The sequence below is a fragment of the Oncorhynchus mykiss genome, chromosome 25 (genome assembly GCF_013265735.2).
Source record: "Oncorhynchus mykiss isolate Arlee chromosome 25, USDA_OmykA_1.1, whole genome shotgun sequence".
In the NCBI taxonomy this organism is placed as follows: domain Eukaryota; kingdom Metazoa; phylum Chordata; class Actinopteri; order Salmoniformes; family Salmonidae; genus Oncorhynchus; species Oncorhynchus mykiss.
Genome location: NC_048589.1, coordinates 23,530,307 through 23,549,807, shown reverse-complemented (window position 1 = coordinate 23,549,807; position 19,501 = coordinate 23,530,307). Strand labels below are relative to the sequence as shown.

The window sequence follows — 19,501 nt, the reverse complement described above, 5'->3', positions numbered from 1 at the left end:
CCTCACCCTATCAAATACCAAGGCTATCGGGCAGGGTTCCCCAACTTGCAGTTCACAAGTTTTCTGAGCAAAAATAAATAAAACACTTTTATTTTGATTGTTGGACATAAAATACTGTAAAAACACCAGCAAATCAGCTCCATGTGGTTTTAATTTTGGAAATCTGTTCCTCAGTATTCCCACGCATAATATAATAATATGTCAACGTATACAAATGTATGCAAGGTTTAAAATGATTATGTTTTAGTCAAAGATCAAATCAAATTATATTGGTCACATACGCATGGTTAGCAGATGTTATTGCGAGTGTAGCGAAATGATTGTGCTTCTAGATCCTACAATGCAGCAATATCTAATATATAATCTAACAATTCCACAAAAAACTACCTTATACACACACATCTAAGTAAAGGAATGGAATAAGAATATATCCATATAAATATATGGATGAGCAATGACAGAGTAGCATAGGCAAGATGCAATATTATGTCTGTTTGGGCTTATTGCGTTCAATTTACAGCCTACACATTTTGGGGTTTTTATGTTCCGGCCCCCTGACCATCCATTCAAGAAATAATCACCCTGGGGCTGAATGTAGTTGATGATCCCTGCTATAGGGCCAATCATAGATAGATGTTGAACAATTAGGAGAATTCCACCTAAAGTAAGCTCAATAGTTATCACCCCTGAGCCTTAAGGTCAGCAACAAGTGGTACCATATATACTGTAATTTCCAGTTTAGATGAGATCAACAAACAAGTAGGCCTAATTGACATGTGGTCATTGTGGAAGTTGACTAAATATTGTCTACAGTCGCCCTCCAGTGACAAGCAACAGGAATGACAGGCGAATATTGCTTGGCTAGTTCTCTTTTCTAAGCATTGTTTTACTATTTAGAGATAGACCTGTCGCCTATTTTGCGTAGTGTAGACGTTGAAATGTCTCGAAACTATGACTGAAAATAGTGCAGTCCGGTTTATCACCATCGGTGTCATTTCATTTGCCATGGACGTAGGCCTACAACAAATATTTTACACCAACAAATACAGTGTAATGATTAACTTATTTTCTAACAATAAACCGCTTGAGTCTCTGAGTCACATGGTGATTTTTGCTTCTCTCATGCTGCTTGGCATGCGGCCTAAAGGGGATTTTATTTGTCATGTTTCTTGCAGTCGTCTCAACTTCCAACTTCGCGCAGGTTGTCTCGTGACCACATGACTGCTCTCTAGATCCCTGGCGAGGTGAACATGAAAACAGCTGTAAACCCATGTGAAAACCCCTGGTCTGGTAGGCTACTCACTCACTTCTCCAGACAGTAGAGTTGCTCAGGTGAGTGAGGCTATATTACCTGAAATCTTGTGGTGTCTTTTGAATTGTGAAAGGGTATATTCTTGTAAACTAAATGTGTCTGTCTATATGTCTAAAATAAGAGTAGAGGATTATGCTATGGCAGATTGTTTTTACAGACTGGGCTTCATGCATCATGGTGCATTTGTCACGCAATTGAACTGTTTAGCCTCTGCGTGCTAAGTATTGCTCTAAAAATGGTGTCTGCTAAGCAGAGACATAGTTCAATAGATAAAGTTAACTTCTCTTTAAAAAAAACACAGGCAATTTGAGCATGTTACTGCAAATAGGCTCTCTCGGGAAAATGTACGTTTGTTTTATTCATTAGTTTGTTAAGAATATTCAAAAGCCAAATCAATTAGGTGGTAGAGAAAATATTCAATGATTACCATTACAGAATAATTTTATACAGACATTTACATGTGTCTAAAGAAATCAATAGAGAGGGAGTAGGCCTTCATGTGTTTTACTAATTAACCATTGCCTGCTGCCTCATTTGACTGTTCTTTGCCCTTGTCACACTGTCTGTCACATACTTCTTCCTCTGGACAGTACCTTCCTGTTTCTGTTATAGGCCCTCGGACCAGTGCATACCAATAACAATGGTATTTTAGTGTAAACAAACTGTAATCCAACCCTGGTTGTCTGTACTTAGTCCTTCAAAACCAAACAGCCACTGGACCCAAAAGCTAGTCCCTCTCACAGGGTATGGGTTGTTTTTTAGGTTTTGATTCTCAGGTTACAGATATAGGAACTTAATTTTAACCAGTTTGCTACAGCAGGAAAATAATCCTGCAGGTACAGGAAATGTGGATTATAATTAAATTATCATTTTCGTAAGGAAAAAATAAGTCTGAAATGTCAAAGTGAAAATTACAAACTTCAGAAACCTTTTAAAACTCAAATACACTACACATTTGATATTTTCTGCATTGCAGGAAAGTTCTCCTGCAACAGGGTGATCAAATTAAGATCCTACATCTGTACCTCTCTTACACATTTATGTCAGAAGTGGAAAATCCATTATTATCAGTGACTCATTGTAATTACAGGTTATACACAATGTAGCCATAATATGATTCTTATGCATATAGGAATGCTACCCTTATTTTTAACTTGAGGTACTTTGCCAGGTCAGGTTGGTTTCAGACAACTCCTTGCCTGAAACAAGGGACATTCGATGCTAAGCAGAGATCAGATGGCAGAGATTGGGGAACCTGGGGACATGGAGGAAGTGAATGAAGCTCAGGGTCTAGAGGGGGACAGATCCTCCCTCAAATCCACCATGAAGAGGAACGTGAAGACACAATCTGACAGCCCAGTGAAAGAGAAGAAACTGGGGATGATGAAGCAATTCAGGGAGAGCATCAAGCGGGTTGGAGAGAGGAGTCATCTGGCCTCAAACAGCAAAGAGTCAAAGGACAAATCCAATTCAGAACAGGGGGGACATGGTATTGACCCTGAAGTTACCTCTCCAACCCATCAGCTGCCACCCCCTCCCTCACCATGTAAGTTTTCTTCAGATTTGTCCCTCTGTCTAATTAAGTGAGTTATGAAATATGCTCTTGAGTCAAGAAATGGCTTCTCAAGGTCATGGGAAGAGGACGTCTCAGGAGACACAGAATGACAGTAGAAATGGCAGGAAGGACTATCTTATGCACTGTATTGGGAATTTCAGCTGGACATGAGCCAGTCTGAGCAGGGGGCTTTCATCATTACTCAATTACTGACATTCCTATCTTAATGAAGTTTATACTAAACTCAGAAACAGCTGCCAACCAAGCAGGATATACACTAACATAATTAACCTTTGTACAATAACACAGATTGTTTTTATGACGAATCTGACAGAAGCTGCTTAACTAGTTGTCAAGGTTGTCTGACTTATTCTGTGTGTGCGTATGCGTTTGTGTGGCTGTGCGACTGTCCATGTGATTGTGTGTGTACGGTCAGCACACCTACTATTACACTGCAAAGTAGTTTAATTACTAGCATTATTCAATGTCATAGAGATCAGCAACTTTATCTTGCTCAGGTTTGAGTGCTGGGTCTCCTATGGCCTCTCCCCTGAAGGGTCTAGGTGGGTCCTTCCAGAGGAAGGAGGGAGGAGAGAGTGCAGAAGATTCACTCCAGAAAAAGCACACCAGAACGCACTCAGGTACACCACTGTTTACCCGACCAACCAGAGCTTGTTCAATCAATGGTTGACAATAAATACTGTTCAAAGACAAGCACAAATACATATAATTTACTGAGAGAATTCTAGAGAGCTCGTTGGGATATTCTGAGTCTTTGTAAGGTCTTCGTAATCTGTAATCTGTATTGTCCATCTATAGACCCATCGGCAATTGGAGACTCTCTTCTAAAGAAGGGGGCTTCCATCCGACGGAGTTTGCGACTCGTGGGAAATAAGAAAGACAAGGCCCTCAAACAGGAGCAGCTCCAGCCTGTCACTGAGATCACTGTGGATGAGAAGAGAGAGAGGGAGAAGGAGAGGGTAGAGATAAAAGAGTCATACATACTCCCAGAGATACCCCTCACACCCCTCTCAGGTGACTTTTGTTCTCTCTCTGTCTTTGTCGCTATCTCCCTCATCCTCTTGTCCATTTTTATTTGTTTTAGCAGTAGAGATCACAAAATATATTACTTGTGATGTAAATCACTATGGTTGTGTCTGTGCAGTATGTGTGTATTAGGTATAACAGCATAAGCTTCTATGCATTAAGGCCTTTACTCTGTTTGCTCTTACACTCTAGTGATGCAGATCAATAAGCTGATTGGGATGGAGGTGCTGGAGGAGGCCTATCTGAACCTCCTCTCCCTGTGCCAGGAGTTCCAGCGGGAGAGGGAGGAGTGCACGGAGGAGGCCTCCTCTATGGAGCTGGCCAAGAAGGAGAAGGACCTGAGGCTCCTTTACAATGCCCTGCTGGACAAGGTGAAGGAAATAGTGCGGGACTCCAACTCCTTTCCCTCTCGCAACAAGGATCTCTTGGTGCATGTGGCCCGTGTCATCCAGGAGGAGGAGAAGAGGGAGGCAGAGCCTGGGGTCGGGGGCGTGGTTGGGCCTGGGGGTTGGCGGGGGGCCTGGAGAGAGGCTGTGAGCGAGGGTGTACAGGCCACGCTGAAGAGTGTTCACTTGGACAGGCCCGAGCAGAATGCCTCCTGGCTGGCTATCCACCTGGGTATGCTGGGCAAGGCCATCGTGGAGGACTTGAAGAAGGTGAAGGGAGAGCTGCAAGGCTCTTACCCACCCAGCTTCGATGTGTTCAGCACCTATGTGAGCTGTTACCATGGTGCTGTCAGCCAGCACCTGAAGAGGCTTCAGCAGCAGGTGACAGATCTGAAGGACTACTACACCCTGCTGGACTGGATCATCAATCACTATGAGAGGTGAGGAAGACTTAAAGTCATTGTCTTGAGTAAGAAGTGTGTGTGTGTATATATATATATATATATATATATACACAGTGCCTTGCGAAAGTATTCGGCCCCCTTGAACTTTGCGACCTTTTGCCACATTTCAGGCTTCAAACATAAAGACATAAAACTGTCTTTTTTTTGTGAAGAATCAACAACAAGTGGGACACAATCATGAAGTGGAACGACATTTATTGGATATTTCAAACTTTTTTAACAAATCAAAAACTGAAAAATTGGGCGTGCAAAATTATTCAGCCCCTTTACTTTCAGTGCAGCAAACTCTCTCCAGAAGTTCAGTGAGGATCTTTGAATGATCCAATGTTGACCTAAATGACTAATGATGATAAATACAATCCACCTGTGTGTAATCAAGTCTCCGTATAAATGCACCTGCACTGTGATAGTCTCAGAGGTCCGTTAAAAGCGCAGAGAGCATCATGAAGAACAAGGAACACACCAGGCAGGTCCGAGATACTGTTGTGAAGAAGTTTAAAGCCAGATTTGGATACAAAAGGATTTCCCAAGCTTTGAACATCCCAAGGAGCACTGTGCAAGCGATAATATTGAAATGGAAGGAGTATCAGACCACTGCAAATCTACCAAGACCTGGCCGCCCCTCTAAACTTTCAGCTCATACAAGGAGAAGACTGATCAGTGATGCAGCCAAGAGACCCATGATCACTCTGGATGAACTGCAGAGATCTACAGCTGAGGTGGGAGACTCTGTCCATAGGACAACAATCAGTCGTATATTGCACAAATCTGGCCTTTATGGAAGAGTGGCAAGAAGAAAGCCATTTCTTAAAGATATCCATAAAAAGTGTTGTTTAAAGTTTGCCACAAGCCACCTGGGAGACACACCAAACATGTGGAAGAAGGTGCTCTGGTCAGATGAAACCAAAATTGAACTTTTTGGCAACAATGCAAAATGTTATGTTTGGCGTAAAAGCAACACAGCTGAACACACCATCCCCACTGTCAAACATGGTGGTGGCAGCATCATGGTTTGGGCCTGCTTTTCTTCAGCAGGGACAGGGAAGATGGTTAAAATTGATGGGAAGATGGATGGAGCCAAATACAGGACCATTCTGGAAGAAAACCTGATGGAGTCTGCAAAAGACCTGAGACTGGGACGGAGATTTGTCTTCCAACAAGACAATGATCCAAAACATAAAGCAAAATCTACAATGGAATGGTTCAAAAATAAACATATCCAGGTGTTAGAATGGCCAAGTCAAAGTCCAGACCTGAATCCAATCGAGAATCTGTGGAAAGAACTGAAAACTGCTGTTCACAAATGCTCTCCATCCAACCTCACTGAGCTCGAGCTGTTTTGCAAGGAGGAATGGGAAAAAATGTCAGTCTCTCGATGTGCAAAACTGATAGAGACATACCCCAAGCGACTTACAGCTGTAATCGCAGCAAAAGGTGGCGCTACAAAGTATTAACTTAAGGGGGCTGAATAATTTTGCACGCCCAATTTTTCCGTTTTTGATTTGTTAAAAAAGTTTGAAATATCCAATAAATGTCGTTCCACTTCATGATTGTGTCCCACTTGTTGTTGATTCTTCACAAAAAAATACAGTTTTATATCTTCATGTTTGAAGCCTGAAATGTGGCAAAAGGTCGCAAAGTTCAAGGGGGCCGAATACTTTCGCAAGGCACTGTATATATATATATATATATATATATATATATATATATATATGCGCACACACACACACACACTTCTTGACTCAATATGATGAGTAGTATTGTATCTGAGAGACACCATCCCTGTTGAACAGTGAGAAGATAATGAGTAGTCATTCATTGAGACCAGAGATGGAAGCTGAGAACATAGGCCTCTCCCTGGAGGAGGGTTTCCTGGACCAGCTCAAGGGGAAATACTGCATGCGGGCAAAGGTGAGGGATTGAACACTCCACTAAGAGACAGATGGATAGATATTTAGGAAGAATTCAGGTTGAATGCAGGTACCACACTGATGAGAATAATATAATGGTTTTTTTAAAACTCTTCTAGTCCTTTAGCCTTTATTCTTTTGCGTTTCCATGTCTTTTCCAGGAGGAAATGAGAGCTTCACTGGATAAAATATTAGAGCTTGAAAATGAGGACATGTGGATAAAGAAACAGGCACCAGCGACTGATGATGAACACTTCTTTAACTCTGACATACACATGGATATCTGGACGGTATTGTTTTGTCATGATTTTATATAATGCAATTGCATCATATCTCCATTAGAGGGCAACATTGGCTACTTAGTTACATTTTAATTATAGCGGCAGGCTACTAAGGCTACTATAAATCTGTAGGACTTGAAACTGGTGTTGTTCTCTGTGTAGAAAGTTAAGAGCAATGCTGTAAACTCCAAGAGGATTGATGCAGACCTGGAGATGGGAGTAGTCTGTTCCTGCCTAGAAGAGTTACAGCAGTTTCCCAAGCAGTATGTTCTGCAACAGTCCAGAGTCTGCTCTTTCTATCTCTATCCTAACCATTATTCACGGGAACATAAAACTGGACCTTGTCCTTTGCTTGTTAATAACTCCATGACATTATCTCTCCTTCACTCTCTCTATATGTCCATAGATTTGAGAACAAATTTAGGTACTGCTGTAACAGTATGGAAAACCCTTCACTTTGGGCTGACTATCAGATAACCTACATCAACAGCTTTAAAGCTCTTAAGTAAGTCCGATTCCTCTCTTCACTACACCTGTTCAACAACCCTCCCCCTTTCCTCTGCCCTCAACACACTGTAGACGGGAATGTCCTAGACAACAGTTGATAGACAGTCAGTTCAGCTTTCCAGACACTTTGGGGTACATTTACCAAAGGATGGTGTGAATAAATCAAAAATAAGACCGCAGTCTAAAAGATTGACCTGAGAACAGAAGTCTTGGCTCAAAAGACAAAGTCTCAGCATTAAACTAATTATTGTATCTCAGTAATTTGATGCACTTTTTTGTTTGGACTTGAGCAACCATATTTTAGTGGCATAATGTCAAACTTTGACCTAAATGCTTAACTTCACTCAGTCTGATTTGAAGTTGCACCATATTTAACAGTAGTGGGATGGAAAACTGGGACTAGGAAATTACTATTTATTTCACAGGCATTTCCTGGAACCCATACTAGATCATTTAGCCTACCTGCAAGATTCTGTTCAAGATACACATTTAAAAAAAACACACACCAATAAATGTTGAATTATGATTAAATATGCATCTTATCTATCTTACAAACATACTCAAACACACTAACATGCAGGCACGGTGACACACTATATCATATTACTGTATAAATTACAGTGAAACTATTGAAGACCAAACCCAGCTAGCACACAACATTCTCAGAACCATGTGTTTCCATGCTTCAAGATTGTTTTGATTACGCGGACTGGGATATGTTCCGGGTAGCCTCTGAGAATAATATTGATGAATAAACAGATACGGTAACTGAGTTTATCAGGAAATGTATAGGAGATGTTCTACCCACTGTGACTATTAAAACCTACCCAAACCAGAAACCATGGATAGATGGTAGCATTCGCACACCCTGGTTCGAATCCAGGCTGTATCACAACCAGCCATGATTGGGAGTCCCATAGGGCGGCGCACAATTGGCCCAGCATCGTCCGGGTTTGGCCAGTGTAGGCCGTCATTGTAAATACGAATTTGTTCTTAAGTGTCTTGCCTAGTTAAATAAAGGTTAAATAAAATAAATACATTTACGCAAACCACCGCATTTAAAAAGGGCAAGGTGACTGGGAATATAGCTGAATACAAACAGTGTAGTTATTCCCTCCGTAAGACAATCAAACAGGCAAAACATCAGTACAGAGACAAAGTGAAGTCTCAATTCAAAGGCTCAGACACGAGACGTATGTGGCAGGATCTACAAACAATCACGGACTACAGAGGGAAAACCAGCCACGTCGCTGATACCGACGTTTTGCTTCCGGATAAGCTAAACACCTTTTTTGCTCGCTTTGAGGATGACACGGTGCCACTGACGCGACCAGCTACCTAGGACTGTGGACTCTCCTTCTCTGTGGCCGACGTGAATAAGACATTTAAGTATGTTAACCCTAACAGGGCTGCCTGCCTAGACGGCATCCCTAGCCGCGTCCTCAGAGCATGCGCAGACCAGTTGGCTGGAGTGTTTACGGACATTCAATCTTTCCCTATCACAGTCTACTGTCCCCACATGCTTCAAGATGTCCACCATTGTTCCTGTTCCCAAGAAAGAGAAAGTAACTGAACTAAATGACCATCACCCTGTAGCACTCACTTCTGTCATCATGAAGTGCTTTGAGAGTCAAGGATCATATCACCTCTACATTACCTGACAACCTAGACTCACTTCAATTTGCTTACCACCTCAATAGATCCACAGACGATGCTTATTTTCCACCATAATTTGCAAATAAATTCATTAAAAAATCCTACAATGTGATTTTCTGGATTTTTTTCCCTCATTTTGTCTGTCATAGTTGAAGTGTACCTATGATGAAAATTACAGGCCTCTCTCATATTTTTAAGCGGGAGAACTTGCACAATTGGTGGCTGACTAAATACTTTTTTGCCCCACTGTATTCTATTCTACTGTATTTTAGTCTATGCTGCTCCGACATTGCTCGTCCAAATATTGATATTTTCTTAATTCCATTCCTTTAGATGTGTGTGTATTGTTGTGAAATTGTTAGATATTACTTGTTTAATACTACTGCACTGTTGGAGCTAGAAACCTAATTATTTCAATACACCGCAAAAAAATCTGCTAAACATGTGTATGTGACCAATAAAATTAGATTTGATTTTATATACAACTTCCCACAATGTTCTGGAAATGGTACAGGATAGTTGCTTGGCTTTGGAAACTTGCAGACACATTTAAGAAACTTGGCAAAATAACATTATTTACCTGCTATTTCCTTACTTTGACAGAAACATCCAAACATTGGTTAATTTAATAAACATTTTGGTAATGTTTTCGGAACATTCTCCAACTGGTTTGACATTGAATGCTCTCAAATAGTTCAGAGAACGTTAAGAAACAATGTTCTCCTGTGGCAATTTCAATACTTCAGCATAATGTTTCCACCAGGTTTCCTCATGGTACTATTTAAAGTAACATTTAAGAAAACATTCTATAAAAAAAAACACAAAAAACATTAACAGTAGTAAATGTTATTGTAAAACAATTGAAAAACATATACATATCCGTTCTCAGCGTCAACAAAACTCTCTATCCTTTATCTTGTTAAGTGTGTTCAGGTGTCTTGGCCGCGCCGACTAATTGGCCATGTCTGATCTTAATAAGTACTTGTTTCCTTTGAAATGGGATCTGTTTGAATAGATTAAAATTAACAGATTTGTATGAGTTAAAAACAAAAAAAAAGTTTGCTAGCTCCATCCTGTTGGTGCAGTAGACTAATTCAATGGATAGAGAACAGAAGATCAATGACACTGTCCCACAATGAAAATAAATGTGTTTGCATGATTAATGCCTAAGAAAATGTATTTCCATGGGTCCTATATGTGCTTGGAGTTCAAAACAGTTAACCCAAACGAAGCTAGCAGTGTTCTTAAATGTCTTATTGAAACATTCAATAAAAGTTAAGGAAGTTATTAAAAAAACTCTAAATAACTAAAAAAATAAAAAATAATCTCCCAGAAAAACATTCAGGGAACCATAGTTAAAACGTTCTCAAAACCACCCTGCAACAAAAAATGTACATTACATTCTCAAAAAAAAAAAAATCTTCAGTTCTACTGGTCAAGAAATGCATGGCTTCGTTCCCAGAACCAATGGGAAACCAAAAACGTACGTTCCCACAACTTCCAAGGAACCAAATGTGCTAGCTGGGAAGCTGTTTCCAGTCAACAGGCATCTCTGGAGTATAGCACTGCCTGTCTAAAGAGAGAAACACCACGTGGTTTCCGGGAAACTGTGCTAGTGTAAGAGAATTGCCTGAGTAGTTCAAGCTCTAAAAATAGAATGTCCCCCTCTCTCCATATTCAAAGAGCTTGCAATTTCACTGAAACAAGCAACAGCATGTCTCTGTCAGTAAAAAAATGAGGAACACAATATTAGAGATGGGCAGAAACAGTCAAAATTCGCTCCTGCAGATTTAGTTATTCATATTCAAGGAGACAGGAGACTCAAAATAATGATGGTCAGATATAACTTTATACTGTTTGTCCTTATTTCCAAAAAAAAAAAAAAAATCACATACAGTTGAAGTCGGAAGTTTACATACACTTAGGTTGGAGTCATTAAAACTTGTTTTTCAACCACTCCACAAATTTCTTGTTAACAAACTATAGTTTGGCAAGTCGGTTGGGACATCTACTTTGTGCATGACACAAGTAATTTTTCCAACAATTGTTTACAGACAGATTATTTCACCTATATTTCATTGTATCACAATTTCAGTGGGTCAGAAGTTTTCATACACTAAGTTGACTGTGCCTTTAAACAGCTTGGAAAATTCCAGAAAACTATGTCATGGCTTTAGAAGCTTCTGATAGGCTAATTGACATCATTTGAGTCAATTGGAGTAGTACCTTTGGATGTATTTCAAAGCCTAACTTCAAACTCAGTGCCTCTTTGCTTGACATAATGGGAAAATCAAAAGAAATCAACCAAGACCTCCACAAGTCTAGTTCATCCTTGGGAGCAATTTCCAAATGCCTGAAGCTACCACGTTCATCTGTACAAACAATAGTACGCAAGTATAAACACCATGGGACCACGCAGCCGTCATACCGCTCAGGAAGGAGACACGTTCTGTCTCCGAGAAATGAACGTACTTTGGTGCAAAAAGTGCAAATCAATCCCAGAACAACAGCAAAGGACCTTGTGAAGATGCTGGAGAAAACCGGTACAAAAGTATCTATATCCACAGTAAAACGAGTTCTATATCGACATAACCTGAAAGGCTGCTCAGCAAGGAAGAAGACACTGCTCCAAAACCGCCATAAAAAGGCCAGACTACAGTTTGCAACTGCACATGGGGACAAAGATCGTACTTTTTAGAGAAATGTCCTCTGGTCTGATGAAACAAGAGTAGAACTGTTTGGCCATAATGACCATCGTTATGTTTGGAGGAAAAAGGGGGAGGCATGCAAGCCAAAGAACACCATCCCAACAGTGAAGCACGGGGTTGGCAGCATCATGTTGTGGGGTGCTTTTCTGCAGGAGGGCCTGGTGCACTTCACAAAATAGATGGCATCATGAGGGGAAAAAATTATGTGGATATATTGAAGCAATATCTCAAGACATCAGTCAGGAAGTTAAAGCTTGGCCACAAATGGGTCTTCTAAATGGACAATGACCCCAAGAATACTTCCAAAGTTGTGGCAAAATGGCTTAAGGACGACAAAGTCAAGGTATTGGAGTGGCCATCACAAAGCCCTGACCTCAACCTATAGAAAAGTGTTGGGCAGAACTGAAAAGGCGTGTGTGAGCAAGGAGGCCTACAAACCTGACTCAGTTACACCAGCTCTGTCAGGAGGAATGGGCCAAAATTCACCCAACTTATTGTGGGAAGGTTGTGGACGGCTACCCGCAACGTTTGACCCAAGTTAAACAATTTAAAGGCAATGCTACCAAATACTAATTGAGTGTATGTAAACTTCTGACCCACTGGGAATGTGAGGAAAGAAATACAAGCTGAAATAAATCATTCTCTCTACTATTATTCTGACATTTCCCGTTCTTAAAATAAAGTGGTGATCCTAACTGACTTAAGACAGGGAATTATTTCTAGGATTAAATGTCAAGAATTGTGAAAATCTGAGTTTAAATGTATTTAGCTAAGGTATATGTAAACTTCCGACTTCAACTGTAGTTACACAGGCAAAACATCAGAAATTGTTAACATTCTTACAACCAATGTTCCATCTAAACTGCTCCCCGGGACTGCCTCGCAAGAAGAAGAAATATCAGCCTGTGCAGAGAAGCTCGAGATTGAACTTTACTCAACTTTCTAGAATTTCCCCCTTAGTTTACACAATCAACGTTTCCCTTTTTCTGTGGGAATTGTGATTGAATCAACGCAATATTAGTATGTAGCCACGTGTGCACATTTGTACATATTCTTTGCTAGTTAGTGAGTTATTAGCCCAGTTATAGATCATTTGTAGTCAGCAATGGGGGAGTGATTGCTTCTAACAAGAGCACAAAACGTTTACATTTCTAGACATCTTTGAAAAGCGAGTCAGGTCAAGATGTACTTTGAGACAGGCTTCAATAAGCTAAGTAGCCATTAGGCAGAGGGTAGCATAATTTGTCTGATTCTCTGTAATAATGGTATGGTAAAAATAATGCATTTTATTTTGTAAAGTTGATTCTAGCATCAAACATCACCTAATTTTCCAAAGGACAAGTGGATGAACAGGTTAATGTCAAGCCCTGCATGTTTATTTCAAAAGTCTCATGGAATGTAAGCCTGCATTGAACACCACACATTGGCTGCTACTGTGGGCTGAATGATAGAACAGCTATTTCCATGTTATGGGATGCATTTACTCCATTGCTTTTGATGGTAGGCCACTCTTGTAGGCCTACATTATGATCATCCACAGTAGGCCAATTGACTACTGTCTGAAACTGTAATTTAAAGCGGGTACAGCCTCGGGGTTCACAGTAAACGCACACTGGAATTTGCACAGAATCTTCAAGTTTGCACTCAGCAGAGATTAAATTTGCTCAGTGCCCCCCAAAAATGAAGTGAACATTGCTTACAACCCCTGTTGAAACCCTTCCCGTGGTCTGTTTCGCAATCGTTCGGGAAGTCTCACAATGTGGTGCCTCTGGGTTTAGAAACTCTGTCGCATAGGTGTATATGCATGATAACCTGACCTAACCTCAGACCTGTTTTATTTCCCTCTTTTCTCTTCCTCCAGGGAGCACATGGAAGGTTATAGGGAGTGCTGCCCGACACAGGTGGACCATCTCAGCAGAGAGGTGGATGGCTTGGTCCATAGACTGGTCCAGGGCCTGGAGGACCAGTTTAAGAATGATGTCAGGGTACGTGAGGGGGAGAAGTTTGATTGACCTTTGGTCTTGTCCTCATTCTACAAATGCCCCTATGTTGAGCAGTGTGTTAAGGTGATTGACATATTTCCTACTTGTCTCGGTTGACCAGGAAGTTACTTAGTTTGGTAGTCTACTGATTTCTTTGCACACATTTCGGTAACGGCTTTCTCTCAATCGCTCCTGCTGTCAATGTTATGGATGGGTGAACAAACAAATAAATTAATGAATGAACAAATTAGTGAGTGAATAGATGGGTTAATATGTGTCTGTTGCTTTTTCCAGCCTTACCTCAGGAGAATGATGACGAGGAAGTGGCTCTCCACAGATGAGGACTTCCAACAGCTGTTGAGCAGGACAGAGAAGCTGTCCCAGCGCTGTTCTCAAATGAGACATCCATATGTACAGGTAGGTAATGGGGAAGTGCTGTTCATATTGTTTTAAATGCAGGATATACTATACAAGTCAAAAGTTTTAGAACACCTACTCATTCAAAGGTTTTTCTTTTTTTCCCTATTTTCTACATTGTAGAATAATAGTGAAGACATCAAAACTATGAAATAACACATATGGATTCATGTAGTAACCAAAAAAGTGTTAAACAAATAAAAATATGTTATATTTGAGACTCTTCAAAGTAGCCAGCCATTGCCTTGATAATAGTTTTGCACACTCTTGGCATTCTCTCAACCAGCTTCATGAGGTAGTCACCTGGAATGCAGTTCAATTTACAGGTGTGCCTTGTTAAAAGTTAATTTGTGGAATTTCTTTCCTTCTTAATGCGTTTGAGCCAATCAGCTGTGTTGTGACAAAGTAAGGATGGTATACAGAAGATAGCCCTATTTGGTAAAAGACCAAGTCCATATTGTGACAAGAACAGCTCAAATAAGCAAAGAGAAATGATAGTTCATCATTACTTTAAGACATGAAGGTCAATCAATACGGACAATTTCAAGAACGTTGAAAGTTTCTTCAAGTGCAGTCGCAAAAGACCCAGAGTTACCTCTGCTGCAGAGGATAAGTTCATTAGAGTTACCAGCCTCAGAAATTGCAGCCCAAATAAATGTTTCACAGAGTTTAAGTAGCAGACACATCTCAACATCAACTGTTAAGCGGAGACTGCATGAATTAGGCCTTCATGGTCAAATTGCTGCAAAGAAACCACTATTAGTACTATTAGGACACCAATAAGAAGAGACTTGCTTGGGCCAAGAAACACGAGCAATGGACATTAGACCGGTGGAAATCTGTCCTTTGGTCTGATGAGTCCAAATTTGAGATTTTTGGTTCCAACCGCCGCGTCTTTGTAGGAATCAGAGTAGGTGAACGGATGATCTCCACATGTGTGGTTCCCACCGTTAAGCATGGAGGAGGTGTGATGGTGTGGCGATGCTTTGCTGGTGACACTGTCTGTGATTTATTTAGAATTCAAGGCACACCAAACCAGCATGGCTATCACAGCATACTGCAGCGATACACCATCCCATCTGGTTTGTGCTTTGTGGGACTATCATTTGTTTTTCAACAGGACACTGACCCAACACACTTCCAGGCTGTGTAAGGGCTATTTGACCAAGAAGGAGAGTGATGGAGTGCTGCATCAGATGATCTGGCCTCAACAATCACCCGACCTCAACCCAATTGATATGGTTTGGGATGAGTTGGACCGCAGAGTGAAGGATAAGCAGCCAATAAATGCTCAGCATATGTGAAAACTCCTTCAAGACTGTTGGAAAAGCATTGCAGGTGAAGCTGGTTGAGAGAATGCCAAGAGTGTGCAAAGCTGTCATCAAGGCAAAGGGTAGCTACTTTGAAGAATCTCAAATATAAAATATATTTTGATTTAACACTTTTTTGATTACTAAATTATTCCATATGTGTTATTTCATAGTTTTGATGTCTTCGCTATTATTCTGCAATGTAGAAAATAGTAAAAATAAAGAAAAACCCTTGAATGAGTAGGATGTGTACAAACTTTTGTCCGGTACTGTACACTCAAGGAAGCGAAGGAAATCATGCCCCTGATGATCCATAGGAAGTTGGAGTTACTGGAAAAGACCCGAGAATTTGCTGGCCTTACCATACTGGAACTTGATCATGCATAGAATGGAACATTATTTGAGTTGATGTGGCAATAGGAGTAAATGGCAGGAAAAGAGAGGGAGGATGGGTGTCACTCAGATGATTAGTCATGGCAGTCACTTGAAAGCGAAAGAATAAACAGAATACTTTCATGTCTATTTGTAATCCCTTTCTCTGGCCTCCACTGTGCCTGACCTGTGTTCCTCTGCATCAGATGTTTGTGAGCAGCTTGCACTACTATGTGGTGAAAGAGTATGTCTCCCAGCTGATGAAAAACAACTACTCCTGTAAGAACAGGAAGCATGACAAAGCAGCCACCAAGATGAGGGTGCAGTGGGATGAACTCAATGATTTGTTTGAGGAAATGGTAACACTTCTTAATCCTGAACTACAAACTGAATTTTGGACAATTTACATCCACACAAATTGTACTTTTCATGTTCATTCAACATTGTCTAAAATTGTAAATACTACAGTACATAAATTTGTCTCAGCGTTATGCCTTTGTGCTTTGAGGAATGCTACTTTGAAAATTCAGTGCTGTCATAAACAAATGACATGTGTTATTACCATTCATGACTAGTAGACACACTCATAATAATTTCCTCTTGTAGAAGACAACCCATGACTGGCTCCACCCAGTAGGAGACCACCTGAGTAACATAATTGGGGAAAAGAACAAGAGAGACATCAAGAACCACCTGAAACATTTAGTAGCGGACTACCCAGACATCAGGTAATCCTGCATCTTCCTGTGGCCACATTTTGTAACTGTTGATTTTGGTGATTTTTTTTACAAAATATAAATCAGAGTAAAAACACATCATATGAATTCTACTCTGACTGTTATGGCACTGAGAAGAACAGCAGTGGAAGATAAAGACAGCAGTGTTCATCAGACAGGGGAAGGGTGTTGACTAGGCACTGACAGATTGAGAGCCAGATAGTGCTGCTCCAAATATGATAGAGAGCCGTGTTGATTCTCAACAGCAGGATGTAGGAGGGGTAGGACCAGCCGGGAGAGATAGAGAGACAGAGGTGGGAGACCCCCGATGAGGTGTGAACACTTGCGCCTGGTTTCTCGGAATAGGGCTTTAAGTGCTGTTCTTTCCCAGGCAATTTCCCTGGTCTGGGTTTTTGTGAACCATTTAATTTGATTTTTTATTTGAACTCTAGTTAACTTCTCCAAATCAAGATTGACAGATTATTATTATTTTTATTTATTTTAAAAAAAATATCTTAAAAAAAAATATATATATTATTATTTGTCATGACAGCCCCATTAACAAAATTGAGTAGCTATCTGATTTGGTTCTGGGTGTTGAGATTATGGAATTTTAGACCAATTAATTTCACAAAACATTTGACGGTTCATTTCTCCTGCTGATTCTCCAAGAGTGATATTCTGTACCCTCTCTCCCCTCTGTCTGCAGTAAGAAGCACCTATCGGCCGTCCTGTACTTCAGGGGCTTGGTGCGGGGAAGGGAGAAGCAGGTAATCCTGCAGTGTCTCACTGAGCTGAAGAAGAAACTAGGAACTGCAGGGAACACTGGAGATAAAAAAAGAGGCCTCTTCATTGATATGCAGGTCACCATCGCCAATACAAACTGTCTGGCTAATATGCCTTTCTCCTGCCTCTCCTCTCTTCTCCCAGACAGCTAATCTACAGGCCTAGATACAGAAGCCTACCACAGAGATGGTAACCTAACCAAGCTGTCTGAGAAGGCCTGATGAGGCTTATAAAGGACATACTGTATGATTACCAGTATGATCACTACGCAAAAAGCAAACAGTCTAATGATTATTTAAATGTGAGTGGACCTTTACCTGGTAAATCTTGTTCAGGCAGTCAGAGGTTATTTAAGACACCTCATTGATTAAGCCTTCTTTTTATATATATATATATTGTCACTTTAGCCCACTGTTGTTGCAAAAGAAAGCTGAGAACATAATTAATAATGGGCCTGATGCTAAATGAACTCCATGGTAGGGCTCAAGCTGTATGTTCAGTGTGGAATGAACTTTACCATTGATTTACCTATTTTCAAGCTATTCAAATGTGTCGCTGCAGTGCACATATTACTTGTCAACATAGAAAAGACTCCCTTAGAAAGTCCCACAGTCCACGGTCCTGTTGTTTTGTGGTCAGAACAAGGTTTCAAAATATCACATCTGATAATGTCATTAAACCACAAACAAATACAAGTTTCTCCCGTTGTTAGGGAAGTGAGAGTTTTTGTTCCCCTCTAATAATTTTTGGACACTTTGACAGGGTAGCATACAACACAAAGGTTTGTACTCATGTGTCTGCTGTCTAGTATGAGTATAGATGAAGTCCATCACAATAAATGAATCCAACATCAACTGAAGGAATGGGGAACGTAGAATACATTTTCAACAACAAAAAATATACAATACAGTACCAGTCAAAAGTTTGGACACACCTACTCATTCAAGGGTTTTTCTTTATTTTTTACTATTTTCTACAATGTAGAATAATAGCAAAGACATAAACTATGAAATAACACATGGAATCATGTAGTAATCACAAAAGTGTTGTCAAATCAAAACATATTCTATATTATTCAAAGTAGCCACCCTTTGACTTGATGACAGCTTTGCACACAATTGTTTACAGAGAGATTATTTCACTTATAATTCACTGAATCACAATTCCAGTGGGTCAGAAGTTTACATATACTAAGTTGACTGTGCCTTTAAACAGCTTTGAAAATTCCAAAAAATTATGTCAGGGCTTTAGAAGCGTCTGGTAGGCTAATTGACATCATTTGAGTCAATTGGAGGTGTACCTGTGGATGTATTTCAAGGCCTACCTTCAAACTCAGTGCCTCTTTGCTTGACATCATGGGAAAATCAAAAGAAATCAGCAAAGACCTCAGAAAAAAATTGTGGACCTCCACAAGTCTGGTTCATCCTTCTGAGAAATTTCCAAACGCCTGAAGGTACCACGTTCATCTGTACAAACAAAAGTACTATTGGAGGTATACGCAGCCATCATACCACTCAGGAAGGAGACGTGTTCTGTCTCCTAGAGATGAATGTACTTTGGTGCAAAAGGGGGGGGGGGTGTAAAATATGGGTTTTGAAATATCAGATCTGAGATTTACACAAACCAAATGCAGTATTTTGGTTAGGGAAGTGAGAGTTTTTGTTCCCCTCTGATCATATGTTTCAATTAACAATTATGTTGGCCAATTTTACAGGGCAACATGCAACACAAAGGTTTGTACTCATCTGTCTGCTCTTAACTATGAGTCAATCACAATAAATCCATCCAACATCTACTGTATAGATCTACTGTTCTCATCATTCACCGATCATTTGTGTCAGCTCATGAAAGCTCATACTGTAGCTAAAATGATACGCAAATGTATAATAAAGGCAATCATTATCTTGTAAATAAAGTTTAAGTCAAGGCATTATACACATGATGTGCCTGTTTATCGTGTGAGCTGCCAGCAGGCCAAACCAGCACATGATAGTATAGGGAAAATAGTTACGAGAATGTTGAGATCCCTGAAAACGACTCCACAGCATCATCAGATCACAGAAGCAAAGCCACGCCTACATGAAAGTCAATA

The 19,501-nt window shown here is 40.3% G+C and overlaps 1 protein-coding gene across 4 annotated transcripts; it reads left to right on the top strand.

Moving 5' to 3' along the window:
• The first annotated feature begins 496 nt into the window (after positions 1-496).
• LOC110505649 (exocyst complex component 3-like protein 4) lies at positions 497-18,341 on the top strand. Of its 4 annotated transcripts, XM_021585011.2 has the most exons (15): positions 810-1,332; positions 2,489-2,858; positions 3,386-3,508; positions 3,687-3,902; positions 4,107-4,740; positions 6,558-6,675; positions 6,836-6,964; positions 7,118-7,218; positions 7,362-7,460; positions 13,688-13,811; positions 14,103-14,225; positions 16,114-16,266; positions 16,514-16,635; positions 17,333-17,393; positions 17,554-18,341. In XM_021585011.2, exons 2-15 carry the CDS (start codon positions 2,531-2,533, stop codon positions 17,572-17,574), a joined length of 2,352 nt encoding a protein of 783 aa, XP_021440686.2. In that variant the 5' UTR covers positions 810-1,332; positions 2,489-2,530; the 3' UTR covers positions 17,575-18,341. The 4 variants fall into 4 exon arrangements, with proteins under 4 accessions (XP_021440687.2, XP_021440686.2, XP_021440684.2 ...); XM_021585012.2 differs by having other exon boundaries at positions 497-1,332; positions 2,484-2,858; positions 3,424-3,508; positions 17,333-18,341; XM_021585009.2 differs by having other exon boundaries at positions 814-1,332; positions 17,333-18,338.
• Positions 18,342-19,501: the final 1,160 nt, after the last annotated feature.